General features: G+C 45.9%; 2 protein-coding genes across 2 annotated transcripts; both read left to right on the top strand.

Annotated features, from left to right (window-relative positions):
• The first annotated feature begins 5,609 nt into the window (after window positions 1–5,609).
• On the top strand, window positions 5,610–15,728 carry POLR1H (RNA polymerase I subunit H). Its single transcript, XM_084830387.1, has 5 exons — window positions 5,610–5,677; window positions 7,211–7,361; window positions 8,830–8,927; window positions 11,381–11,490; window positions 12,501–15,728. Exons 2-5 carry the CDS (start codon window positions 7,232–7,234, stop codon window positions 12,523–12,525), a joined length of 363 nt encoding a protein of 120 aa, XP_084686513.1. The 5' UTR covers window positions 5,610–5,677; window positions 7,211–7,231; the 3' UTR covers window positions 12,526–15,728.
• Window positions 15,729–15,813: 85 nt separating this feature from the next.
• On the top strand, window positions 15,814–26,015 carry PPP1R11 (protein phosphatase 1 regulatory inhibitor subunit 11). The gene is made up of 3 exons (XM_084830384.1): window positions 15,814–16,095; window positions 19,406–19,514; window positions 24,891–26,015. The coding sequence occupies exons 1-3, from the start codon at window positions 16,030–16,032 to the stop codon at window positions 25,109–25,111; spliced, it is 396 nt and encodes a 131-aa protein (XP_084686510.1). The 5' UTR covers window positions 15,814–16,029; the 3' UTR covers window positions 25,112–26,015.
• Window positions 26,016–26,055: the final 40 nt, after the last annotated feature.

Here is a 26,055-nt window from a genome sequence, read left to right on the forward strand (position 1 = left end):
ATCCAGAAGACCCTCTCTCTATAGCTCAGAGATTGGGAAATAGCCATCTCTCTCTCTCCCCATCCCACCGTTTCAGCTTGCCTGCTCTGCACACAGCAGCTACAGCTCTGCAAATCTCTTTCTCGGAAGGGTTTCAGGTGTTGTGGCTGGTGGTAAACCTCCTCATGTATAACTCTGTTTGTGTATTATATAGTATATGTATATGCCACCTCTTTTCCATCATAGAATGCAAGGCAGCATCCAGAGGTCTCCCAGGCAGTTTCTGTCCCAAGCACTAACCAGAGCTAAATGTACTTAGTTTCAGCAAGGTGGCTGCATCATATGCCCTAAGGTCCCCCAAGGAGGGTCTTCGATGTGTGTCCCTACATTGGGGGCAGCCTTCTCCAACTTTCCCTCCAAATATTTGGACTGCAACTCTCATCATCCCTGATATTGGCCACACTGGCTGGGGCTGATGGGAGTTGGAGTCCAAAACATCTGGAAGGCACCTATAGGGGAAGGCTGCTATAGACTTAAACTGAATCTTGTCAGAGGTAGTACCCCAGTTGTGAATCTTCCTGCACAAGGAAGTTTGTTTGGTCTCCTTTTTGTTAGCATTTAGGAGGCAAGTGAAGAGTGCTTTAGCTCAAAGGTCATTCAAACTACACTTTAGTTCAAATTTAGGCTGGACATAATTCATGGCCCTGCATTTATGGCTAGACAGCCAATTTCAGCTGTCTAATCACAGGAAGACCGAGTGGGGGAAGTGGCTGCTGGACGGCACGTTGGAAGTGTCATACCAGTATTTCCGCCTTCCTTGCCCTGACACACCCCGTTTTGGCTGCTCCATGCTCCTCTTGCAATGAATACGGACTTGAGCACGCTCCGGGAGAGAGCGCAGGACAGGAAGGCCTGGCGTGCTATGGTCCATGGGGTCACAAAGAGTCGAAGACGACTGAACAACTGAACAACAACAACAAAAATGCTCCTCTTCTGAGTGTGGAGCATGGGGCCGTTCCAGATGTTTTGGACTACGCTTTCCTTGGCCATTGGCCATGCTGGTTAAGGCTGATGGGTGCTGTAGTCCAAAACATCTGGAGAGCACCAGGTTGCTTACACTTCATGTAGAGATGTTGAGTGGTCTGATTTGGTTTCTAAGGCCGTTTCATATGGCAGTTTGGTTCATAATAGGGGCATCATTAGACGAGAGCTCACCTGGGCACAGGCCCTGGATCTTTTGAGCTGTGACCCAGATCTTCTGAGCTGTCCAAATTGCCTTTTTTTTTTTACATTTTCCCATTGATTTGCATTGGAAAACAAAAACGGCCATAACCTTTTTAGTTTGTATGATAAATACATGAAATTTTGAGGCTTGGTAGCCCCCATGGATCTGATTGGATATGCCAAATTTCAGACAGTTTGGTCCAGTGGCTTTTGTGCTAATCACAGGTAAAATTTGCTATTTTCAAGAAAATCTGTCAAAGCAAAGAGCTATAATTTTTTGTGCTTCCACATACATGCATGGAATTTGGGGATCTGGCAACCCCCATAGAGCTCACTGAGCCTGCCAAATTTCAGACAAGTAGGCCTAGTGACCTTTGTGCTAGCCACGGGTAAAATTTGCCTTTTTCAAGAAAATGTGTCAAAGCAAAGAGCTATAATTTCTTTGTTCTTCCACATAAGTGTATAGAATTTGGAAATCTGGCAGCCCCCATGGAGCTGATGGAATCTGCCAAATTTCAGCCAGTGACTTTTGTGCTACTCACAGGTAAAGTTTGCTTTTTTCAAGAAAATGCGTCAAAGCAAAGAGCTATATATATTTTTTGTGCTTCCACATATGTGCATGGAATTTGGGGACCTGGCAGCCCCTATAGAGATGACTGAGCCTGCCAAAGTGTCGTGGCTTTTGTGCTAGCCACAGGTAAAATTTGCTTTTTCCAAGAAAATCTGTCAAAGTAAAGAGCTATATTGGGGGGGGGGGGCTTCCACATATGTGCATGGAATTTGGGGACCTGGCAGCCCCTACAGAGATGACTGAATCTACCAAATTTTAGACAGTTAGGTCCATTGGCTTTCGTGCTAGCCATGTGTAGAGCTTCCTTTTCTCAAAGTCTAAAACAAAAAGTAAAAACTGTCCAGTCACCCAGGGGATTAGAGATCCTAATCAGAAGGTACTTAAGGTCACTATCCCTAATCTCTGGTGTAGGGTTTTTTTTGAGGTGCAAAAACCCTCTCTCCCTCTACTTTTCTTTTCTGCTTTACATGCCCACTGTTGGGAGCTTGCCTGCAGTGAAATTTTGAAGAGAAGGAAGGGAAGAAAGAGCTCCATGTGAAATAGTGGTATTTCACACAGCACCTGATTTTACTGCCCCGAACTGGCTTCTGCAGAAGTTTAGTAGCTTCAGTATAGCAAAGGATCCAGTCAGCCTCCACAAACTTCTTTCTCCCCCTCCACTTTAATTTCTCCAAAATAGCTGTAGGACTCAGTCCCAAAGGGAGGGTTAGGACTATATGGCGTCATGATCGAGAAACTGCTGGGGTTTTTAAATAGGTTCTATGGTTTTAAAAAAGCTAGAAAAGTCCTCAGCCACCTCACCTCATAAAGTTCATTTAAGTACTGCAGTCCTTGCAACCCCTGCACAGCCTCCTAAATTCCTCTTAAGTACTACCTCTCTGAAAAGAGCCACTTGGCTTAGGGAATTCTCTCTGCCCCCCACCCTCGCACACATTTGCAATCACCATTCTTCGTTTCTTCTTCCTTCCTGTCCTCTATCCTGTTCTTTCTTTCTTTCTCTTCTTTATTCCCCCCAGAGCATATCTTGGGGAATTCTTAAAGAGAATTCTATTTGGTGGACAAGAGAAGTTCTGAACGGTATTTGAGTTTATACAAACAGACAAGAGGGCTGGTTTTTCTCCTTCTCCTCACTCAAGTCTTTGAGAAGAGCAGGTTCACATGGTTGCAGAGAAACAAATCTGGGGCTGTTTTGTTTATCAGTTGCCAGTATCCAGCTATAGGAAGGGCTGTGGCTCAGTGGCGGAGCACATGCTTGGCATGCAGAAGGTCCCAGGTTCAACCCCCAGCATCTCCAGGTAGGGCTAGGAAAGAATCCTGGCTGAAACTCTGGAGAGCTGCTGCTGCCAGTCAGTGTCAACAATACTGTGCTAGATGGACCCAGGGTCTGACTCGGTATAAGGCAGCTTCCTGTGTTCCTATGAGCAGAAAGCTTTAATTAGAAAACAGGAGTTTGGGGTTTGTTTTTTAAGTGGAGGGGAGATCAATACTGCTAATTTATGCAATCCTGTGTATGCCTACTCAGAAGCTCCATTATGTTTAATGAGGTTTACCCTCAGGAATGTGTACAAGGATTCCAGCACAAGTTACTTTTGCAGGGAGGTTTGCACCTTGATGTTCTGCGTGTTTACTCAGAAATAAGTCCGGAGTTGTCAGCATGGTACTGCAGGCTTAATACAGTGCCTAGCCAATTCCATCTAATGAATTGGCTACCCTTTCATCTCAGTCCTATGCATGTTTTGTCATTTGTGTGTGTGTGTGTTTTATTGTGCATGAACTCTAGCTTCTGTGGTGAGGGAAAGGCACTTAGTACATGCTCAGAGTTTCTCCATAACTTAGCCCTAGTTTTGAAAACAGACTCATTGGCTGAATTCTGGTGAACTCTTGGCACAAATGAAGTTATGGGGAGGAAGATTCAATGAGAGCTTGTGCATAACAAGCAGGAGGTAGAGAGGAGTTCCACAAAACAAGACATCTGCTTTGATGAAGAGTTGCTGGAGGATGGTAGGATGAGGAGGGATGGTTGCATGGAGGGGAATGGAATTGGTAAGGGGACAATGTAAGTGCTCAGTGGTGAAAGAAAAACATTCTGCACATGCTCAGAGGCACTCTATATATAAGAACATAGGAACAGCCGTGCTGCATCAGACCAAGGTCCTTCTAGTCCAGCATTCTGTTCACATAGTGGCCAACCAGATGCCCATAGGAAACCCACAAGCAGGACATGAGTGTAATAGCACCTTCTCACCTCCTGTTAACATTGGTGAAATGTAAATAAATTCTAGTAATTCTAAATTTGCATGCATGTATATCCTTCAGAAACTTTGCAGGTTTCTTGCCTGGGGACACCTCTAATGACCTGAGCATTTTCATACAAATTTATTAAAAAACTATTGGGGAAGGGGTGAAGGGAAGGGAAAGCGAGAGCGGTATAGAAAATGAATGAATGCAAATCACTCCCTCCCCCAAATTGGAGAACTCCCCTTCCACATGAACTGCTGCATCTGTCCTTCTGAAACTTTGCTGGTTTCTTACTTAGGGACAACTGTAGGCTGTCTGTACTTTTCAGAACCATGGTCCACAAGGAACATAGGGAAATAAGTATGTCCTCTTTTGGAGATCTCAAAATGTCAAGGCCACCCTTGCACGAAAACCCTTGTGGCTAGCATTCTGAAATTTGGCAGACAGGATCTCCTCTGATGGGGCAATGAATCCTGAAATTTGTATCCAATTCTTCCAAGGAATAAAAATGCTATTGGCAGTTCCCTTTAAAAGAAAATTAAAATATAAACCCTGCACCTATTTTTCTGACATTGGGCAGGTGTAATCCCCTTCTAGGGGGCTACTGTGCCTGAAATTATCATCCAGTTCTGACCAAGAGAAAAAAAGTTAACAGTTTGTTTTTTTTCTAATTTCCCATGGCAGTCAACAGGAAGCATGACGACTCATTTTTCCAAATCTTGACTCAGGTTTGGTGCTGAGCTGAAGTGGTCTGACTACAAATTGGCCGGAGCAGAAGCGGGATTTTTTCCAAAATGCTGAATCGGGGTCCGAGTTGAAGTGTGGTGGGGGGTCAGTGCACGCTTCTTATGTATGTATGTAATCTCTACATGGTGGCTTAGTGGTTAAGACGCTGAACTGCAGACTGGAAGATCGGCAGGACAGTAGTTCGAGACCTGAGTGCCGCGTGACAGAGTGAGCTCCCGTCTTCAGTCCCAGCTCCTGCCAACCTAGCAGTTCAAAAGCAAGAAATTGCAAGTAGATAAATAGGTACCGCCGCGGCGGGAAAGGTAACAGCGTTCCGTGCACCTCGGTGTTCAGTCATGGTGGCCACATGACCACGGAAGCGTCTTCGGACAGCGCTGGCTCTTTGGCTTAGAAACGGGGATGAGCACCGCACCCTAGAGTCGGACACGACTGGTTGGGACACCTTTACCTTTAATCTCTACACACACCCCACACATATTAGATGTGCACTTAGACTCGTGTGTGTGTGTGTGTGTGTGTGTGTATGCACATTTGTGTTATGGGCCTGTGCCCCGAATCTTTTAAGAACCTAGCAACACCCCAGGTTCATAAGACAGCTTCCTGAGTCTGATCCTATGTGTGTTAACTCAGAAGCGAGTCTCACTAACTTAAACGGGGCTCGCTCGCTCACTCACTCAGTAAATGTACATATGATTTCGGCTTTAGTCGGAGTAAACAACTCGGCTAGGTTCATCGTAAAGGAAAACTCTACAGAACCGGAAGCTTCCACGATGGATGGATGGAGACGCTCTATCGCCTTCCTTCTACTACTACTGCTCTTGAAGAGCGGGCGCTCTGTGCTCCTGAGCTTGTCTTTCCAGGAAGCGTTCTCTGAGAGCGCCACGCGCGGGGCTGCGCTGGGCGCTGGGAGATAAACAGGTGAGTGAACTGGAGGGAGCTCGGGAGGAGTCGGACCATTAGTCCGATTGGGGGGCGGGGGTTGTTCTCACGGCTCAAGCCTAAACCCCCTTTAGCGGGGAGCACGGTCCGTTCCAGTTGCTGGATAAACGCGCCTTAGGGTTGCGCTGCACGAATTGCATAAAACTGTATAGCAGCCTTCCCCAACTTGATGCCCTGCAGAGGTTTTGGACTACAATTCCCATCATCCCAGACCATTGGCCATACTGAGTGGGGCTGACGGGAGCTGTAGTCCAAAACCTCTGGAGGGCACCTGGTTGGGGAAGGTTGCTTTATAGAGAGTTTCCTCATCCGGCAGCAGTGAGAGTGCAGAAGCGGCATTTGCAGACATTCTCAAAAGTGTAGGAGCTCTGTCTCCTCTTCTAAATCCCTAGAGAGTGTGGACAGGAGATGAAGGCCACCCTGCACCCCCTGTCATCAGAGATAGTGGGTCGTATAGGACACCCTTCCCCAACCAGGTGCCCTCCAGAGGTTTTGGACTACAACTCCCATTGATCACTGGCCATGCCAGATGGGGTTGATGGCCAGTGATCAATGGTGGTTGTAGTCCAAAACCTCTGGAGGGTACCAGGTTGGGGAAGACTGATGTAAGACTGAACTGGCAGAAGCAGAGCTGGACTGGGTTCCTGTCCCTTGAAGGGAACACAAGGGAACATTCTTGCAACAAAAGTGGCTCTTCTTTCCCTTCTCTCTCCCCCCACTCCCCTCCCCCAGTCACTAAAGCTCTGTGATGGGGAAAGCCACACCTTTGGACATTCAGTTCCCAAAGGTACAGGAGCTGCCTGGACCTTTGAATTCTAAATAGGAATAGAAGATCCCCTCCTGTTTCCAGTGGTTGTTAGTGTGAGGTACTATTGCAGTTTTTTTCCATTGAGGAGCTTGGGAGAGCTGTCCAAGTGCACTCTGTAGGCCAGTTTTAGAAGTGCTGAGCAATGGGTAGAGAAGCATCACTCCCAGCCCAACTAGTAGCAGCTCATCTGCAAGTGGGAGTGATACATTGCTGTACTGGGTGACGGAGTTGCATTTCCCTTTCCACTTTTCAAATTCCCAGAGGTCCTGAGATCCTAGACAGGGAGTAGTGAAAGACCTATTCCCTTCAGGAATGTTCTGGCACTGTAGGCAGCCAGCACAGCATTTCCAGTTCTTTTTAGTAAGATTAGCTCACGATACCATCTATTATAATAGCAAAACATCTGCATATAGGATGTTCCTGGAGGATGTCAAGTTCGAATGATCCCCCACCAAGTTTGTTATCATTTGGGAGCATTTGATGTATTTCTGTAATAAATACATATCTGTCTGAATGTAGCCTTTGTTTACTTGTGCCCATTTTCAGAATTCTGAGCATAAGGAAATGGGATGGTTATTGGAAGGTTTGGGAACGTAGGACAGATCTATGCTAAGCTAGTTAGAACTAGCTAAGCCTAAGTTCATGTAGCTGAAATAATAGAATATTCTTGCTACTTACTCTGCCTCTGTTTTCCTCCCCTACAGTCTCTGCTTTCCTTGGTAATTATGGAGCAAGGTGGTTCCTGCTTTGAGTCAGAACTTGATTTCTGTCCTGAGTGTGGTGCAGTCCTGCCTCTGCCAAGTGTCCAAGACAAGGTGACATGTCCCTGTTGCTCTTTCTTCATTGATGTGCAAGGTGAGGGTCTTTTCCCGATGCTTTGATTGCCAGCCCCACCAGACACCTAAGCAGAGTAGACAAGGTTCAACTTCATTCTGTCTGACTCGGTCCCTCCACATTGGAAATTCTCAGAGGGTGGAGTAGCTTTCCTGGAGTATTGGAGTTCTATATGCACCAAGATCTGGACATAACTGTAGGAGTGGGATTCATCTTAATTACCCACCCCCCTCAACTTCAGTAGTGGAACAGCTATGTAAATACCTGCACCCACCACTATTCTTTGGGGAATCTAGGTTCATTAAAAGAGGATAGCAATTCTCATCCCCATCCCAATCTGATTCCATTAACTTGATTCTTCAGCCTTTTATGTGGGCCCTTGAAGCAATAATTTACAGATCAGTCCATCCTAAATTCATACAGTCTTAAAAGTCAATTTCATTCAATAAAAACTGCCAAATATTTTTGGCTCCATTCTTCCATGTACAATATGCAAGACCTCTACTGGAATCAGTATAAATTGTAATGAATTGAAGTCCTATATCCTGCAGAGTAGCCACTGATGGAGACCAGAGTTGTTGGATTTGTTTTAAATAAATACATAAATTATAGACGTTTTTGTCCTGCTCTTCAGCCATGAAAGCTCCTAGAGTGGCTTGCATGCAATTGAAATGACATACAAAAAGGGAAAGGGGGTAGGGAATGAAGAGGAATAACAAGCGGGGGCATGGGGATGGTTTCTACAGGCCAGGTGATAGAAGGAGCATCCTCCCACACTACGTAGTCCAGAATTACATCACTGGACCAAGGGATGTGCTGATCTCCTCTGCGCACCCCATCATCACCTGCTTTCATCTTGCTTGCTCTCCCAAGAATTCTTTTCTCTTTGATTTCGACTACGTCTCTTGCCCTCCTCCTTTGGCATAATGCAGATTTTTAATTCTCCTGATGTTTAAATATGGAGACATGGCATTTCATCTAAGTCAAAGTTGGATTTAGTTCTTACAAACAGCAGATAAGGTTGTAAATCTGTGTCTGGACTGTATGACATTGGACTGCACATGACTAAATGCTCCACCAAACAAAAACCAGAATAGAAATCCCTTGGTCTAGAAAACTAGTTGTCAGGGAGAACGGGCCTAGCCTAGTCTTCTTGACATTTTAGATTTCTGTATACAGGGATCCTTATGTGGGAGCATTCAAACATATGAACTCCCACCTGAACTCTGAAGTGGTACAGTCAAGTAATGAATTTACCATCTGATCTGCTGTTTGTAAGAACTAGGCCTACAGCTTATAAAGCTAGAGTAATGTCTAGCAGAACTTTGGAAAGGAAGAGGAGAGCACAGGGAAAGAAAGCCACTTTAATGCCAGTAGCCATGTACTCTCACAAAGGGGGGTAGGGGGTGGTAAAATGTCAAGAATATTAGGGGGGACTTATAAGCTTGAATTAACCTGTTCTCAGTTATTTCTTCTGTTCTCTACACAGATTTTGAAAGGAGAGTTATCCATACATCCATCACATTCAACAGGATAGATGCGAAATCTTATACAATGGATGAAGGAAAAGCAGTCAAAGGACCATTGGTGAGCGAATGGGGAGAGGAAATAATACTTATATTAATAATCGTCCAATTGTCTCTGGCAAAGGATTCCAAAAATAATTGTTCCTTTAATCCAGGGGTGTTGAACCTGAGGCCAAGCATGGTCCTCTGGGGTTCCCCCAAAGGCCCCATCCCCTTTTTCACGTCACTGGGTGATTTCCACTTTTCCTCTCTGCCCCCAAATAGTTTGGTGGTTTCCCAGCATCTGCACAGTTTTTCCCCATTCTAAAAGGTTGAAATGCCTCTCCTAAGGCTTAGCTACTGGCAGTGAGAGCTTTCAGCTAAAATATGCTGGTAGTTTGGCCCTGCTCCTTTTGCCTTCACCCCCACCCACCACTGGAAGAGCTTCACCCCCACCCACCATCTCTGAACAAGCACTCCACTTTAATCCTAAAGGAAAACAAGTATGTAGCCCCAAATTATTGGGGTGCAGTGGCACACAGATTGTGTCAGTTATCACAGCTTTGCTGTTCGCTGCCTACAGCTAGGCTGTAGGTCAGCCTTTCCCAACCTGGTGCCCTCCAGATGTGTTAGACTATAACTCCCAGTGTCTCCAATGGCTGGGGATGATGGAAGTTGTCCAACACATCTGGGGGGTACCAGTTTGGGAAAGGCTGCTTTGGTGGTGGGCAGCATGAAAGATGATTACAGTCTGAATCTGGCAACTTTATATTTTGAGATGCAAGTTTTAAAATACGAGTTGGAAAGATTCAGAACCCATCTCTTGGATTTGAAATTTTCAGTGTGGATCTTGGAATCCAACAACAGCCTTTGGGTTCTACTCATGAGATGTGGCTGACAAATGGCAGGAACAAAATGTGGGGCTGAAATTCCCAGATTTGTAATCTGGGAGTTAAGCTTGGAATTCTAGGAGTTTTTCAATGTTTTGACATTCCAGATGGGTCCATTCTAAGTTCAGGCAGAAGTTTGTTTCAGCTGTGCTTGCAGTCAGAGGAGGTGGGGAGAACTGGAAGGTAGAACTTGCAGTCAGAGCTTATAAGAGAATTCCTGTTTTATATCACTAAATGCAAATGTCAAAATGATAATAATCACAACAGCAGGAACTGAACTCAACATCAAGTCTTGTAGTTCCACAAGCCACAAAAACAGGTGATACTACAGTCTCTGTTTCAGGCCTAGCACTGTAGCTAGAAAAGAAAAGGGACAATTGTGGCACAGCTTTTGAGTTGCCTAGCAACCACCGCCTTAGAAATTTGGCCTAGAAATCTTTTCTTTGGCCTCCAGGCGGAGACAGAACAACTCCGTTGCTTAGCAGCCACCACATGAAGGAGGAGGGGTGGGGAACCGGTGGCCTCCAGATCTTGTTGGACTTCCTCCTATCATCTCTGACAATTGGCTGTGCTGGTTGGAGCTGATGAGAGTCAGAGTCTAAAAACATCTGGAGGGCCAAAGGTTCTCCACCCCTGCCATAAAGGAACTGGAGCACTACCATCTTTGTATTCCCTGCCTCTGTGGCCTGGCATTGTAGGGCTAACCGTAGGCCAGTGGTATTAAACATAAGGCTGACGGCCATATCAAGCCCCTTGGGGACCCAAATAGGACCCCATGGTTCCTCCTATCACACTCTATATAATGCAGTTGTGCTTACGGCCAAGAAGCTGCAAATAGACTGGTGTGCTTACACACTATCATGGGAGTGGGCAACTTGTGGCCCTCCAGATGTTTTGGCCAACCATGTTGAAGGACCAAGGGAATTGTAGGCCAAAAGATCTGGAGGGCTACAGGTGGCCTATTGATCCGGCCTTAACTTGCCACTGAAATTCCCTCATGTGCAGAAGGCAAACCCAAAGCAAATCAGTGCTCCTTGCATTGGCAAGATGGATGCAGGGAGATATTAGAAAGTGAACGTATGCTCCTCCCCCTCCCCCCTGCCCTTGCAGTGTTTCTCTGGCTGGGGTTGACTTCACTCGCCAGTGGCTGGTGCCCATCAGGAAGAGGAGTAGGAGAGATGACATTCATGATGTTGTGGTGATGATGTTCTTGTCAGGGGTGAGAAACTGTGGGTGTGGTCTCATATTCCAGTGGATCAGTTGGCCCTCATCCAGTCGTACAAAACCCCTGCCATAAAGAAACAGAATGCTGTGCAGTCTAGCTTAGTGGTAGAGCACCTGCTTTGCATGCAGAATGTCCCTGGTTCGATCCCCAGCATCTCCAGGTAGGGCTAAGAAAGAATGCTGCCTGAAACCCTGTCAACAGTAGTGGGCTAGATGGACCAGAGGTCTGACTCAATATAGGGCAGCTTCCTATTAATCTGCAGAAGGCCGGGACTTGCCCCTATAGACAAATGGAGAAGCTATCAGAAAGGAGGAGCCAATTTCTGAGGGGCTGGAGAGACTGGCACACCAGCACCATCTCAGTTGCCTGTAAGCAGAGAGGAAAGCCCATCCCACATCTAATCCTCTTCAATCCTTTCAGATTGACCGCAAGTGTATCCGGTGTGGGCACGAAGGCATGGCATACCATACCCGACAGATGAGGTCTGCAGATGAAGGGCAGACAGTCTTCTACACCTGCATCCAGTGCAAGTAAGGAACCTCCGGCTAACAGATTATTCATGCGTTTCCTCTCTCAACCCCGTTCGATTTGCTTTACAGCAGGGGTGGGGAACCTCTTTCAGCCCAAGGGCCGAATGCTATTTCAGAGATGCTCTCAGGGGGCGCATTCCAGTGGCGAGCAGGGGGCGAAGGGGACGGGGCCAAAGCAAAATGGGTGCCCCCCCCAATAGCATATTGTAGTTTAAAGCTGTTATTGCCAGTAGCTGCCTTAGAATAAGCATCTCAACCATTTAGAATGGGGGGAAAAACAGCACAAAAGCCAGGGAACCACCAAACGATCAGTGGTTGGGGGAAGAGGGTGGGGCCAGGGATAGGGGGCATGGTCATCTGGGGTACCCCAGAGGGCTGGATTTAGCCCCGGTCCTGAGTTTAAAATTGTAAACCTGCGTTCCCCCAACCCTGATTTAAAAATGTCTTGGCCTCCCTCTACTAAATTGTTGTCACCATGAGCTTGTCTCTACCCTTCCAATTGAGTTGTCAAGGGATGTGTGCGGCAAACGTTATTAAGATTGCATCATTTGGTCTGGTTGTTGGCCTGGCTTTGGTTGTCTTGGTAGACAATCTATGCTGGGAACTGAGTGCATCCCGGTTGGTTCTCCTGGACCTCTCAGTGGCTTTTGATCTATATGAGTCACATATTGAGGATCGGTATTGGAGGCACTGTTTTATGATGGCGCCAATCATTCCTGGAGAATAGGCCTCAGAAGATGATATTTGGGGGACATCCTCATGGTCATTGGCTTTTGGGATCCTGCAAGGATCCGTCTTGTCCTTTACATTATTCAACTTCTACATGAAACCAGTGGGAGAGGTTGTTCATAGTGTTGGGGTGTGTAGTGTCATTCATCCTCTTATCCTCTGTGAAATAGTTCTATCCATGTTGTTGGTGATCCTATGGGTTTTCTATCCAGTATCAGTAACATCCATGATATTATTCATGACTCATGATATTTATGACTTGGTTTTTGTTTTAATTCCAGCTTCCAAGAGAAGGAAGATTCTTGATCAAGTTTGCCCAACTGTGTGGGGAACACAGTCAGAGAAATGCCTCACATCCTGATAGAATTCTTTCAGAAGGGTGTCTTTGGATTGCTACTGTGACAGTGGAATAATTCTGGGTACTATGGAAGCATCCTCTCACTTTAGCTGAGTGATTTGCAGATGGAGACTGAAAGCCTTCTGTAGAGGGCTACCAACTTGGAATGAAAATAGAAGTGACAGCAGGAGCAGCACATGACAAAATGGTCTTGTAGGAAGCCCAGAATCTTCTTTCCAGTTCGTGGCTTCTCATCTTTCCTCATGGAAAGAACAGTAGTTAACCTGTGTGCTGAATGGATCCAGAATTAAACACTTGTGCTACTGTTGTGAGTCATCCTGTTGTTGCTGCCATCATCCATCTCCCAGAATTTTTATTTATCATTAAATTTATATCCTGCCCTTTTTCCTCTTGCAGGGAACCCACGATGGCTTACATGGTCCTCCCCCTCTCCATTTTATCCTCACAACAACCTTATGAGGTGGGTTAGGTTGCGACTCAGTGACTGGCCCAAAATCACCCAGTGAGCTTCATGGCTGAGTGGGGACTAGAACCCAGATTTCCCACGTCTTAGTCCAACACTTTAATTTCCCTCTAACCTCTTGGTTTGCTGAACTCTTACCTCCTCCTGATTTAAGCTTCTGAGCTACTCGTGTTTTCTGTCTGTGTCTGCTGGGAAGCTTTTCTTTTTGGTCATGCCACAACCTTATTTCAAGAAAGGAAATAGGAAAGCCACGTGGTTTGGTGCATAGCAGCCACTCTCACATTCCCTTCTCACTCCTATCCTTTGGCAAGGTGGAGGTTATTCTTCCTGCTCCACTGTACTTCTTCTGGGAACTGATGACATGAAGCTGCAGTGGCAGCATAAGGGAGAAGGAAGGAGTGGGGTAATGTCATCTTTCTTGGGTCAGATTTGGCCCCTAGACCCCACATGAGGGGTTCATAGACCCCTCATCTATGAAGATTTGCAGTGCTGCAAGTGGGCACGAAGTGGGTTGCAAAGGACTATTGTAGTGGCCTGCAAGAACCATGGTGTGTCGCCCTTGCAGTGGGCATTGAACTCTTAGGTTAGAAGTGCCAAGACAGTGATAAATCAAACTCAAAGGTTTGCTTACAAGGAGTACTTTATTGGGTAACTCACAGCACACAGGCATGCTCAGTGGTTGGATCAGACAGCTTCTCTGAAGCATGAGCCATTGGGTACAATGGGTCTTATACCCTACAGGTTAGCAATAAGCAGTGTAACAGCAGCACGCGCCCCTAGCATCCATTCCCAGCATAAACTAACAGCACTTAGTTCTCAAGCATAGCTACCTGCAGCTTTTAAGGTAAACAAACTCTGCTTCTCAGGCCCATCAGAGATAAAGACTCTCCTCATTAGCAAGGAATGCACCAAGAAGGCTGTTATCGGCCTTTTGACTCATCTGCACATGCTCAGAGGCTTACTGCCATGGGAATTGCACCAATAATGAAGTTAAGCAAGCATTATGGATCTCCAGGCCCCTCTAACACTACAAATGACTTGGCTACGCTGCTGGGGCTCATACACATGGTTTCTTAATAGTGGCATGTATCCTTCACCCCATTACACTTTTTTTTCTGGTCGCTCTCAGTGTGACACAAATAGACTTTTGGAAACTGGCTTTTTTATCAAGAGATTCATAAGTGATTGGACTGAACATTCGCACCCACCCACTCAGAGCTAAACTGTCACACATCCACCTCGAAGAAGAAAATGCACTGCCCTGTCTTGAAGGACACTCTGATTGTATAATTCTGGTATTTTGAAGTACCCTGACCACGGACACAGAATAATGGGCTCAAGTTACAGGAAGCCAGATTCCGGCTGAACATCAGGAAAAACGTCCTGACTGTTAGAGCAATACGACAAGGTGGTGGGCTCTCCCACATTGGAGGCATTCAAGATGAGGCTGGACAGCCCTCTGTCAGGGATGCTCTGACTTGGATTCCTGCATTGAACAGGGGGTTGGACTCGATGGTCTTGTAGGCCCCTTCCAACCCCACTATTCTATGATTCTATGATTCCCTTTTAAACTTTACTTGCAAGTTCTGTGTGCATGCAAAGCAGCCTCCTATCTCTCCCAAAACTTTGGACTAGACTCAAAATTGTGAAAGTGATATAGCAGATTTGCAGTGTTACTTGATGTTTTCTCCTACAAACAGTCCATCACAATTCTTTTCATTAAGGGGAGTTAAGTTAGTTGTGATGGGTGGAGGGACATCCTAGAGAATGGTCTTTCGGAAGTTCTACCTCCCAGTTTAACAGTACTGTCTATGTGGAGAGTGACTAAGAGGAGAATTTGAGGCAGGGTTGGGGGATTATTCATGTATGTATTCCTTTCCAGGAATGGTTATGAGCTCCCCTCATAACTTGAATAGGTAAAGTATTTTATGATTGTATATGTATTTTGGTCTTTGACTTGCTGGTCAAAACCGGGGGGTGGAGGGAGAAAAAGTTATGCCCAAACTGCATGCTAAAGATTACTTAATGTGGATTTGTTACTGCTTGCCACACTTTATCCCTTTGGAGTACTCAGAATCGAGGTAGTTAAAACAGTGGGTAAGCTCGCAATCCTCTGCCTGTTTAGACAGAAAAACATCCTACAACTCCCAGCATCCCCCAGCCAGCATGGGTGGCTGGGAAATGCTGAGAGTTGTAGGGCTTTTTTCAGTCTAAACATGTGGAAGATTGTGCCCTTAAAGACTTAACAAACGTATTATGGCATAAGGTTTTGTGGACTAGGGATTTCAACTACTGTAAAGCTCCATGATGGATCTCAGATGCTTTCGCTGGCTTTCTCCATTCGAAGCGTTTAATCTCAAAGGTGCGTAGTTTATTTAGATTTCCTTCCATGCTAGTTATAACAGCTGGCAGAACAAGCCGCCAAACCAACCTTCCCCAACCTGGTACCCTGTCCTGGTTTTTTTTTTTTTTAGGACTACAATTCCCAGCATTCCTGACCAGTGGCCATGTTGGCTGGGGCTGATGGGAACGGAAGTCCAAAACACCTAGAGGGCGTCAGGATGGGGAGGACTACACAAATCTAGAGCCAGTCGGTAGAACTAGTACAGAGCGCCGCATCCTTCCGCGCAAGCGCAGTAGAGCTCGCTGAAAGCTTGGTCGGGGCTGTGGCCCTCCGCGGTGCCGCCTATTGCTCTGGCGTCTGTTTCTTTTTAAAATACGTAGGCGGAAGTGACTCTGAAGTCTAGCTGGGGGGCCGGTTACTCTGCCTGACGCTCAGAGGAAGAAGGAAGCCGTGGGGCCGGAAGTAGGTTGAGGGGGAGGCTGCAGCACCTGTGAGGGAGGCGGAGAGCGAGCGAGAGGCGGCAGGTGCGTCTGAAGAGGTCCCTGAGGCCGGGCAGGATCTGGGCGTGCCCTGCGACGGAGCTGTCCGGCAACCCTTCCCCCTGCAACCGGCGCCACGGCGGGCAGGGCCCGAAGCCGCACCTCCATGGCAGAGTCAGCAGCCAGCGTGGGAGCCTCCGCGACGGTCACCGAGACGGAGGTGTCTGAGCCGGTGAGAAGGGGGCGCCGGGGGAGTGGTGGCCGGAGGGGCCCTGGTGCGAAAGTCAGCGCCATGGCAACCATGAGGATGGAGGAGGAGGAGCTCTGCGTCCGCTGCGGTTGTCGTGGCAACCGTGGGTCGGGGCCTCGTTGCTCGTGAGAAGGACTGCCTGCTGACACGCAGGCTGCGGCGATCTGCCGGATGTGGGAAGGGAAGGGGAGCGATAACCGGGTCGCCATTCCCTTGAATGGTTTTAAATAGAGGATGGCAGGTCTGTTGGCGAGGGTTAGCCTTGCTAGCAGAACTCCTCTGAACACCAGATGTGGGAAGAGACGAATAAAGGGAGAAGGTTGTGCCTTTTTGTGCTTTGCTTGTGGGCTTCCTGGAAGCATCTTGTCACTGTGGGAAGCCCGGTGCTGGCCTTGCTGGACCCTTGGTCTGATCCAGTAGGCTGTTCGTTACCAATGAATTTAATGGCATGATGTTTTTATTACACTTTTTAAATCCCACCCCTTTCCCACAGAGAATGGGCTGCACCCATTTTATCTCCTGTGAACTAGGAAGGGCTGAGAAATAATGACTGGCTCAAGGTCACCCGGTGAGCAGTTTGGCTGAGTGGGGAATTGAAACTTGGGTGTGTCTTTCTTTGCCCAGTACCCTGCTAACATCTACATGGCACCTCTATTGAGGGAGATAATTGCTGGTTTGTAGGGGCCAATGTGGTGCTGAATTGGAAACGCTGGCAACCTGGTGGGTGATATTGACTGCCACTGTAGCATATGGAAAATGTTTGGTTCTGAATAGAGTAGAACTGTGAACATCATGCATATATTTGCTTGTAAGCCGTTACTGGAATAAAGATGGAATGTTATCACCTTAAGCTGGTGGATGTCACAATAAAGATAGCAAACCACTGAGAGGCTTCACAATTTAGGACAGTGTTAATTCTTTTTCATGATGGGCCATGTAGAAAAATAATATCTTCAGTGGTCAGGCCTCCTTGTCTAATCCCACCACCGTTCCCTGCAGCTATTGCTCCCAGTGGCAGTTTTTCTGGTTACTGTCAGCTCTCTTGACCCGTCTACTGTGTTTTTTTAATGCATTGGGTACATGCAGTTTCTTAAAATGGCAGCAATGCACAAATATTTACAACATAATTAGTAAGCAAAGTGTTTGGGGCTGTAAAGGCAGCAGCAAACAGATAAGCAGAGGATACCTATAATAAGAACAAAGGGGCTTCCATGGCTAGTTGGTTGTAGGGACCATGGCAACTTGGAAGAAATTATAGAGCCTCAGTACGCCTGGATGTAAAACCCACTGAATCTGCTGGCTGTGGGCAGCGCTTTTCACAGAGACCAGAAAATGAAACATCCTGGCATCCTCCCTGGTCCAGTCAGCTGTGGAGGTCATAGATGAAGCAGTGGCTCTGCTTCAAGCCCCACCCACACTGTACTGAAATCCTTATGTGACCGAACATGGGTGGGGCTACAACCAAAATGTTCATTTCAGCCTAGCTCCACCCACTTCTATCAGGAACCTCAATAGATTTGTAATAACTAGACTAATATACATAACTAGTTTCTGGCTTCAGTTAAAGCAGGGCTAAATATCCCCCTTCCCTCTTACATGGGACCATTTCAGTGACTTTTGTGTGTGGAGATACCTTAAGAATTATCTTTATACCTCTAAATACACAGTAAACAAGGGTTTCCTCTCTCCTTTTAAGAACAAAAAGAAAGAAAAATACAAGACTTGCAGATGCATCAACTGGTGTGGCCAGTGGGGGCAGCCATCTTTTTTTAATCCAAGATGCCTCTGCAAACAATGTGACGTCATGACATAGTGTTGTTCCCATGGTGCATTCTGTTCCAGGAATGTGGCCAGGGTGCAGCTGCAAGGCATTTGTGTTTTTTTTTAGAAAAGAGTAATTCTTGGCCACCTCGTCTTAAAGGTAAGAATAAAATTGTTAAAAATCACCCCTCACCAATGATTAATCAAATCTTCAGGAGATATTTTTGTCTCACCTCCCAAAATGTACAGAAAGTTCAACAGAATTTTTTTTCAGTCTCCCCTGGAGTGAAAGTGAGTTGCCCATAAAGATCTATGGAAAATTCAGGATTTTAGCACAGCTGTGATTGGACTTATTGTGTTTCCCCCCTAAAAGGTGGCAGCAAAGATATAATACAGTGGCTTAGCAAAAAAAAAAAGTGATGCACTTCATGATAAAAGTATGAAACGCTGTATATATACAAAGGATATCCTATGAAGTTCAGATTACAGTAGGAAAGTATTCCTGATATTCTCAAAATCATGACTGATTATGTAATTAGTTGGAAGATAATTTTAAATGTGGTATCTCAGGTTCTATGAGTCTGATTTAGATTTATTGTATATTAAGATGTCTATTGTTGGGAACTGACACCTATTCTAAAACACACGCTTCCTTAGTCTGTAAGTTAGGGCTGGTCACCAGCAGATAATTATTATGAGCAATAGTGGACAAGATGGCCAGAAGCTGCAGTGAGCTGTTATTGACTGATAGATTATGGTTGCAAGAAGGGTTGCATCAGCAGCTTGTGCAAGTGCAGAAGTGCATTATTAACTTCTGTGCATGATGTATGATGTTTTTATGAGGACCATTGTGCAGCTCATTAGTGTGAGATCAGAGAGTACTTTGAGACTTCATACAAACCTTAGCCATGTTAATGGTGCAGTACATAAAAATGTATTAATATATGCAATCACATTGTACTAATGTTACATGTTTTATTCCTGCCTTGCTAGTGCTCTTGCTGGTATAAAAATGTAAATTGGATTCATAGATTCTGAGATCACATTATGTAGAACTGCAGGGGTTTCAGCATTGATTTCTATAGGCAACTCTCATTTCTGCCCCCACAGACACAAAATGCATCTCTGGTGAGAACCTAGAAATCATTCACATACACACACACACACACACACACACACACACATATATATATATACACACACACAGAGAGAGTGAGATTCATCTCTGTTTTTTCTTATCTCTCTGGGAAGGTCTGTGCTATGAGAATATTGTGATATGCATGGGGATTGATGAGAAAAGTAGGAGAAGCTACTACTTTTATGCGCTGAACATGCCTCTCTCTCCCACCCCCCAGTCCTCTGCAATTGTACACAGATTCATTTGTGGAGGTACAGGGCTTCCTGCTTGTGTAGAAAGTGTTCCCTTAGGGTAGGAAGCTTGAAAATCAGGAACTCTGTATTGAGTGGGGTAGAGGCATACCACATATAGTTATGCATGATGCGAACTCTTTCTCTGACCTTCCATTCCCAGGAGAATCGCAGTCTTACCATCAAACTGAGAAAACGAAAACCAGCCAAGAAGGTGGAATGGTCAAGCGACACAGTGGACAATGAACACTTGGGACGGAGATCTTCCAAATGTGAGCCACACACTCATCTACCTCTACTGCTCTGAGATACTCCCTCCTCACCATGCCTTCTTTATTTCTCCACATGTGAGCTATATTCCTGGCTTTGTGTTAACTGGTTAAAGGTACAATCCTATGTATGTTGGGGGGGGGGGGAGTCCTACAACTCCCAGCATTCACCATCAGCATGGCTGATGGTGGAATGCTAGGAGGTGTAGGATTTTTTCTGTCTAAACATGCATAAGATTGCACCTTAAATCCCTGAACCAGCTAGCTGATCCCCACATGCTATCCATGAGCCACCTTTTGGCCTCCACACCTGTGCCCAGAGTTCACCAGCACATTTCCCCAGCTGTCGTGATTCCATACAATACTATGTGCTGTTGTGCATATGTGTACGGTATCATATGGAAACGTGGGTAGCTAGGACTGGGTAGCTGGAGCAACAGAGAAATTGGGAGCATTGGGCATCTGCAATCAGATAGGCTCAGCAAAGCTAATATAGCTTGTGGACTAGCAGTCTTCGGCTAATGTTTTATTACTACTATTACATTGTTCTCCCACCCTTTCTCCAAGGAGTCCAGGGCAGTGTGCGTGCCCTCCCTGACACACACACCTACCTATTTTAATATTTTATCCTTGCAACAAACCTGTGTGGTAGTTTAGACTGAGAGATAATGACTGGTCCAAGGTCACCCAATAAGCTTCACGCTCGAGTAATGATTTGAACCCAGGTCTCAGTCTAACAGTTAACCACTATATCACATGGGCTCTCAACTTTATAGTAATGGTAATAGTAGAAATGTAGGGTTTCTGGGGCTTATTTGTTGGCTCTTGTATGGAAGTGGAGTCTGTTAGCACAAGGATGTCGAACTGGTGGGTTCTATGCCAGATCCAACCTATGGGGTAACTTCATTTGGCCTCTGGTAGTTCTACCAAATTTTAATCAAGATGTATAAAGATTTGCCCAGAGTTCCACCTGAAAAAGGAGATGCTTCCAAACATTAAGAAACGGACTATTCCACATTTCTGTATGTAACAGCTAGGTGTAACATGTATGTTACACATGTAAAAATGTTCTTAATTATATATAATGCTGAGCCTGAGTAGATGTGTTCCATAACGGTAAAGCCTTTTCTGCTAGATGGAGCTAATTCTGTTATAGCACCTGTCTACTCATGAGGGATTCTGTTTTATTGGCAAGACACATTTCGGCCCCAAAGCTACTGTGTGGGATACTTAGGGGCCATTTGGTCCTCCAGAGTTGACCCTTCCTGCTCTAGTGTTTCAGAATAAGAGTGGGAGTTGTGCGTTCAGATTCCTGGGTGTGGGAGTAGGCTTATAAACTAGTGTGGTGGCGGGGGGGTGGGGAATCCTTGGTAGAATACATGTGAGGAACTCCTGCATGATCTTCTCCTGATCCTTTGACAGTTGTCTGGCCCCAGGGCTAAGCAATGGCTCCCTGAAATGGAAATGGCCTTCTAATATAACAGGGATGGGGAATGTGTGGCCCTTCAGATGTTCTTGGACTGCAAGCTCCCATTATCCCTAGGGGTTGATGGAGCTGCAGGCCAACAACATATGGAGGGCCTCACATTTCCCCCACCTGTAATATAACCTCCATGAGCTTTTTCTCAAGGGCAGAACTTCAATTCGAACTGATAAGCTCTGGAGATGAAAGGCTGCCTAGGCCATTCTGTTCAGAGAAGCCATTATTGTTGCCAGCAGGAATTCTAGCGACTCAGCAGTTCTGATTAGAAGTTTGAAGAAGCACCTCACATGATGTCTGCAGTGGGATAGGGGGATAGTGGGAGAGACTTTACCTGTAGCAGCGTCTCAGCCTTTGCCAACATCCAGGCTGGCTGGGAATGGTGGCAGTTGCAGTCCAACACATCATACAATCAGAATAGTAGGGTTGGAAGGGGCCTACAAGACCATTGAGTCCAACCCCCTGCTCAAGGCAGGAATCCAAGTCTGAGCATCCCTGACAGATGGCTGTCCAGCCTCGTCTTGAATGCCTCCAGTGTGGGAGAGCCCACCACCTCCCTAGGGAATTGGTTCCATTGTCGTATTGCTCTAACAGGCAGGACGTTTTTCCTGATGTTCAGCTGGAATCTGGCTTCCTGTAATTTGAGCCCATTATTCCGTGTCCTGCATGTAACTTGAGCCCATTATGCCATTTTTCTTGGTAGAAAGCCAGAGTGCATACCAAATAAATACATAAATCTGGAGGGCTGCAGTAGCTGAATTGACTGAAGAGGGGAATGATGGCAGGAGAGAAGCCAGGAAGAAGAGTGTTATAGTACTATACCTGAGAGAGCACAAACAACTGTCTTTAGCATTGGAGGAAGAGAGCACGTGTGCAGGAAGGATCCAGAGGGTAGAAAGATTAAAAAATATTGGAGGAGGGGGGTGCTTCATAGAGCAGTGACATTACAGAATTGGTGGGGCTTGACAAATTCAGAGGTAGAGATAAAGGTAAGGAAAGGGTGGGGGTAGAGTCAGGAGAGCAGGATGTGTGACTGAGACTGAAGATGACTTGCCTCAGAGGGGGAATGGAAGAATTGCTCTGGTGGGTCTGAAGAAAGTTCCATCTAATCCAACATTGTGTCTCCTACAACAGTAAGGGGGGAGAAGGGGAGAGGGAGGGGGAGAGGGAGGGAGGGGGAGGGGGAGAGGGAGAGAAAATAAGTATGTGGTGGGTAGGGGGGAGAAGCTGGGGTGTGTGGATGGTGGGGAGCATTGTACTTGAATGCCATCAAAATCTTTGATAAGGGTCAGGGTAGAAAGCATTACTGTTACATAATTCTGTGGTAATGTGCCCCCCCCACTCCCCCCACACACACTTTTATAGGCCACCTTATTGGCTAAAATGCCACCAAGGTGGTACGCAACAGTTTATAATAATAAAATGAAAGCATTAAAAACATTACCTACATAATTTAAAAGGCTAAATAAAAGAGGTGTTACGTGGGTGGCTCCCACTAAGGAGTCTGTTCCAAGGCCCCTGGAGGCCTTAGGCTGGGGGAGCGCCCTTCCTTCCTCTCTCCTCATGCTTGAGAAGCTGCTAATAAGAATTTGTTTTTCCCTTTGGGTCCCTGCCTGTTTGCCCCACTCTCGCTTCCATGCTGTTCCTCGTGGCTCCTTCGCCATACGTATAGGAAAGGGCTCAGTCACAGAACGTGTGCTTGGCATGCGGAAGGTCCCCAGTTCGATCCCCGGCATTTCTAGGCAGGGAAAGAAAAACTCCTGCCCCAAACCCTGTCCATATGAGGGGCAGGGAGGGAAGAACTGCCATCCAGTTCTTCCAGTCTCAAGGTGTCTTTGCTTCTGCCTGGTGGCTGAGCAGTGTATTAAATTGCAAACATGCAGCTCATTGTTGGTTTTAGACCAGGGTGGGCAGAAAGTAGATCCCCAGATGTTTTGGATGTCAACTCCCAGTATTCCTGTCCATTGGCCATGCTGGCAGGAGCTTCTGGGAGTTGACATCCTAAACATTGGAGATCTAACTTCTGCCCATCCCATTTTTAGACTATGTGCAATATGTATTGCTGTTTTGGTTTACAATGTTGTGTATTATACACATTTGAATAAAAACAAGATACTAATAGTCTGCTGCTGCCTCTTGGGTCCTGGTGGTTTGACACCTACAGTTGATATTACACAGGGAGAAATCTTCCAAGATTAACTAGAGATATGAAGGCACGGGGGGGGGGGGGAGAAACATTTTTTTTTCGGAGGGGGGAACAGTTTTTTTTCTTTTCTTTTTTTCCAAGGACCATCTTTGCTTTTTCCAGAATAATTGGAAAAATTGAACAGCTTTGGATTATGAAATATTTTCTTTTAGAATTTAAGACAAGGTGTTCACATATTGTTACCAAGTCTTTACTCCTCCCTCACAAATGATTTCTGAAAACCATGTAATAAGATTTTTATAGAAAGACTAGAGATGTAAAATGTCTGGAAATATGAAGCAATGGGGGGAAATGTTTTTTAATCTTCTCTGTAAGATTCTCAGCATAGTTATTTCTTCCATTTCTTATTAAAATTATTGCTCCAATGTGTCTTTTACTGATAAACATTTTGGGATGCTCCAGGTCATGCTCAGTTTCCCAACGTGAGAATAGAGTCACCATATCTTAATATGGAAGAAAATGTACACTTTTGATTGTTTGGGTTTTGTCCTGCGTTTCTGTTCTTGGCTTCCTCTGCCTCCAGTTCTTCCTGCTTCTTCTGGTTTCTAGGATGACTCAGATGTTTCGGGGACTACTTGCTGAAGTTCTCTCTGGTCAGACATAAACTAGGAACCTAAAATATGTTATGTATAACTTGGTTTGCTCATAAAATTAATCATGTTTGGTATATTTCATTTTTAAAGTGTAGTTTATTTAGACAATAATTACAAATTTGCTGAGTTCACTTGTTAAAGTTTTTAAAATATGATGATAATTTTATGAGTAAACCAAGTTATACATAATATAATTTTAAGAACATAAAGGCTGCTTTATATTTCCAAAGTGGCCTTCCTCACCCTCGTGCCCTACAGATGTTTTGGACTGCAAATGCCCAGCATTCCTAACCACTGGCCATCTTGCCTGAGTCTAATAGGAGTTGAAGTCCAAAATAGGGACTGGAGAGCACTAGGTTGGGGAAGGTTGTCGTAAAGCAACAAAGTGACTTTAGATCTGTAAAGAGTGCTAAAAGAAAGAGTAAGTATCGTTTATTTTTTAATTTTCCCCCAAAATTTCCACCACCACCCCAAAAAAAATTGTGGTTTTTTTCCCCATGGCTTCAAAATTTCCTGAAATTTTACATCTCTGAGATTGACTGAAGGATATCTTGCATCTTTTTCCTTTCCTTTTCCAAAAGTGAGTTTTACTGGTAGATGAGAGGAACAATTAGCTGGTCTCCTCCTCCCATGAATGTCAATTATTGGTAGTGTTGTCTGATTCCCTCTTCCTATTTCGGTTTCTTCCTTTTTTATTCTTCCGTCCTTTCTGCCCTTCTTTCACTGCTTCTCCTTAATCATGTACTGTCTTGTGACTGTGCCCTCTTGCTTTCCTCATAATTCCCCACTGCCTCTTCCTCCTTCCTCACTATTTGCAATTTCCTGTCTCCTGTGTCTTGCCTTTTATTCCCATTTCCACTCACATTTATGAATTTCCTTTTTCTGTAACTTCTTCCCATTCTGCCTCTTGTTAAATCCTGTCCTGTCGTCCACATCAACACCCATGTGCTCCTCCATATTCATAATGATCTTCTCAAATCCTCCCTTTCTTTGTCATATCTTTCTCCCTTCACCTCCCCACCCTGTTGCCTCCGAACCCTGTTCTTTCCTTCCCTTCCTGCTATTCCTCTTCTCTCCTCATCTCCCTTCTCACATCACAGGCTGCTGCATCTATGAGAAGCCACGGGCTTTCGGTGAGAGCTCCACAGAGAGTGAAGATGAGGATGATGAAGGCTGTGGCAACGCCCACTGCATCCGGGGCCACAAGAAAGGCCAACGCGGGAAGGAGCGGGGTAAAGCTGGAGACACTGGTCCGTCAGAGAGCAGCCCCCTGAAGTCAGAGCCGCCTGACCAAAACCACGCTGCAGCCATGCAACACTGAACCCCACTCTGCCATGGGGTGGGGGAGGAGAACCTCACCTCCAACCCTGAGCAGGGACTGACGCTGCCCCAAATCTGGGGCTTGGGAGGGGAGGGCTCATGCATCCCGTGCTGGTGCTGACACTGTCTCAACTCTGGGGCAAGGGGGAGGGAGGGGAGGGCAGGGCAGGGCACATGCATCCAGCTCCCTGTCTGTCTCATGCCACTGCTGCTACTGTTGTCTATCTGTCCATCTGTGGCTGGTGAGTCTGTCTGGTGCCTCCCATCCTCACCCACCCACCCCCATCCAACGTGGAATGTATTGACAGAGCCTTCTGGGTTCTTTGGCTGGTTTTTTTCCTCTAGCTTCTTTAATTAAATACTTGTATCAGTGATGAACAAAGTGGGAAATGGGTGCTGCTTTGTAAAGGGCAGTGATGGAGCTGTCTCCAAGCCCCTTCTGTTAAACGTGTGTTTCCCTGTCTCCTATCTCTCTCCCCCTTTCCAGGCTTTCAGTCCACACTTCCAGTTTCTGCCATTGTACCTCTGCTCCAACCCTCTTCTCGTCCCCAGCTCTGTATGTTCTCTATCTTTTCATACTCTGCCCGGTTAACTCTTGCTTGTATCCTCTCGCTCTGCCCCAGTTGCATTCACAGATCTCTTTTGGTCCCAGCTCCACTGCTGCTTCCCGTATCTCTCCTAGTCTCACCACTGCATGGTTACTGCTTCTGGCACACAGCTGCCTTAAGGGTGCAGCCTTCAGGTCTCCTCACTGTCTTTAGAGTTCTGGTTCCTTGATTCCCCGCTCTTTGTTGCGACATGTCTATTTTCATTTGTTCTCTTCAAATGTCTTGTTAAAAGAACATTTTCCCCCTGTGACTGCTTTTTTAAAAAAAAATACAGCCAACTATGTTTCTTTTTCATTATGCTATGGAAGCCTGTAATATTCTTTTCAGGGGGAACAGG

Source organism: Heloderma suspectum, chromosome 2, assembly GCF_057233095.1.
Source record: "Heloderma suspectum isolate Gila_16-S chromosome 2, 16-S_ref, whole genome shotgun sequence".
NCBI classification, from domain to species: domain Eukaryota; kingdom Metazoa; phylum Chordata; class Lepidosauria; order Squamata; family Helodermatidae; genus Heloderma; species Heloderma suspectum.

Bases quoted from the DNA above. Each gene is read 5' to 3' on its own strand.
- PPP1R11 (XM_084830384.1), top strand. From the start codon at position 16,030: ATGGCAGAGTCAGCAGCCAGCGTGGGAGCCTCCGCGACGGTCACCGAG. The intron at 16,096-19,405 runs GTGAGAAGGGGG...TTCCATTCCCAG, and splicing joins AGACGGAGGTGTCTGAGCCG to GAGAATCGCAGTCTTACCAT. The intron at 19,515-24,890 runs GTGAGCCACACA...CTCACATCACAG, and splicing joins GGGACGGAGATCTTCCAAAT to GCTGCTGCATCTATGAGAAG.
- POLR1H (XM_084830387.1), top strand. From the start codon at position 7,232: ATGGAGCAAGGTGGTTCCTGCTTTGAGTCAGAACTTGATTTCTGTCCT. The intron at 7,362-8,829 runs GTGAGGGTCTTT...TTCTCTACACAG, and splicing joins TTTCTTCATTGATGTGCAAG to ATTTTGAAAGGAGAGTTATC. The intron at 11,491-12,500 runs GTAAGGAACCTC...TTTTAATTCCAG, and splicing joins TACACCTGCATCCAGTGCAA to CTTCCAAGAGAAGGAAGATT.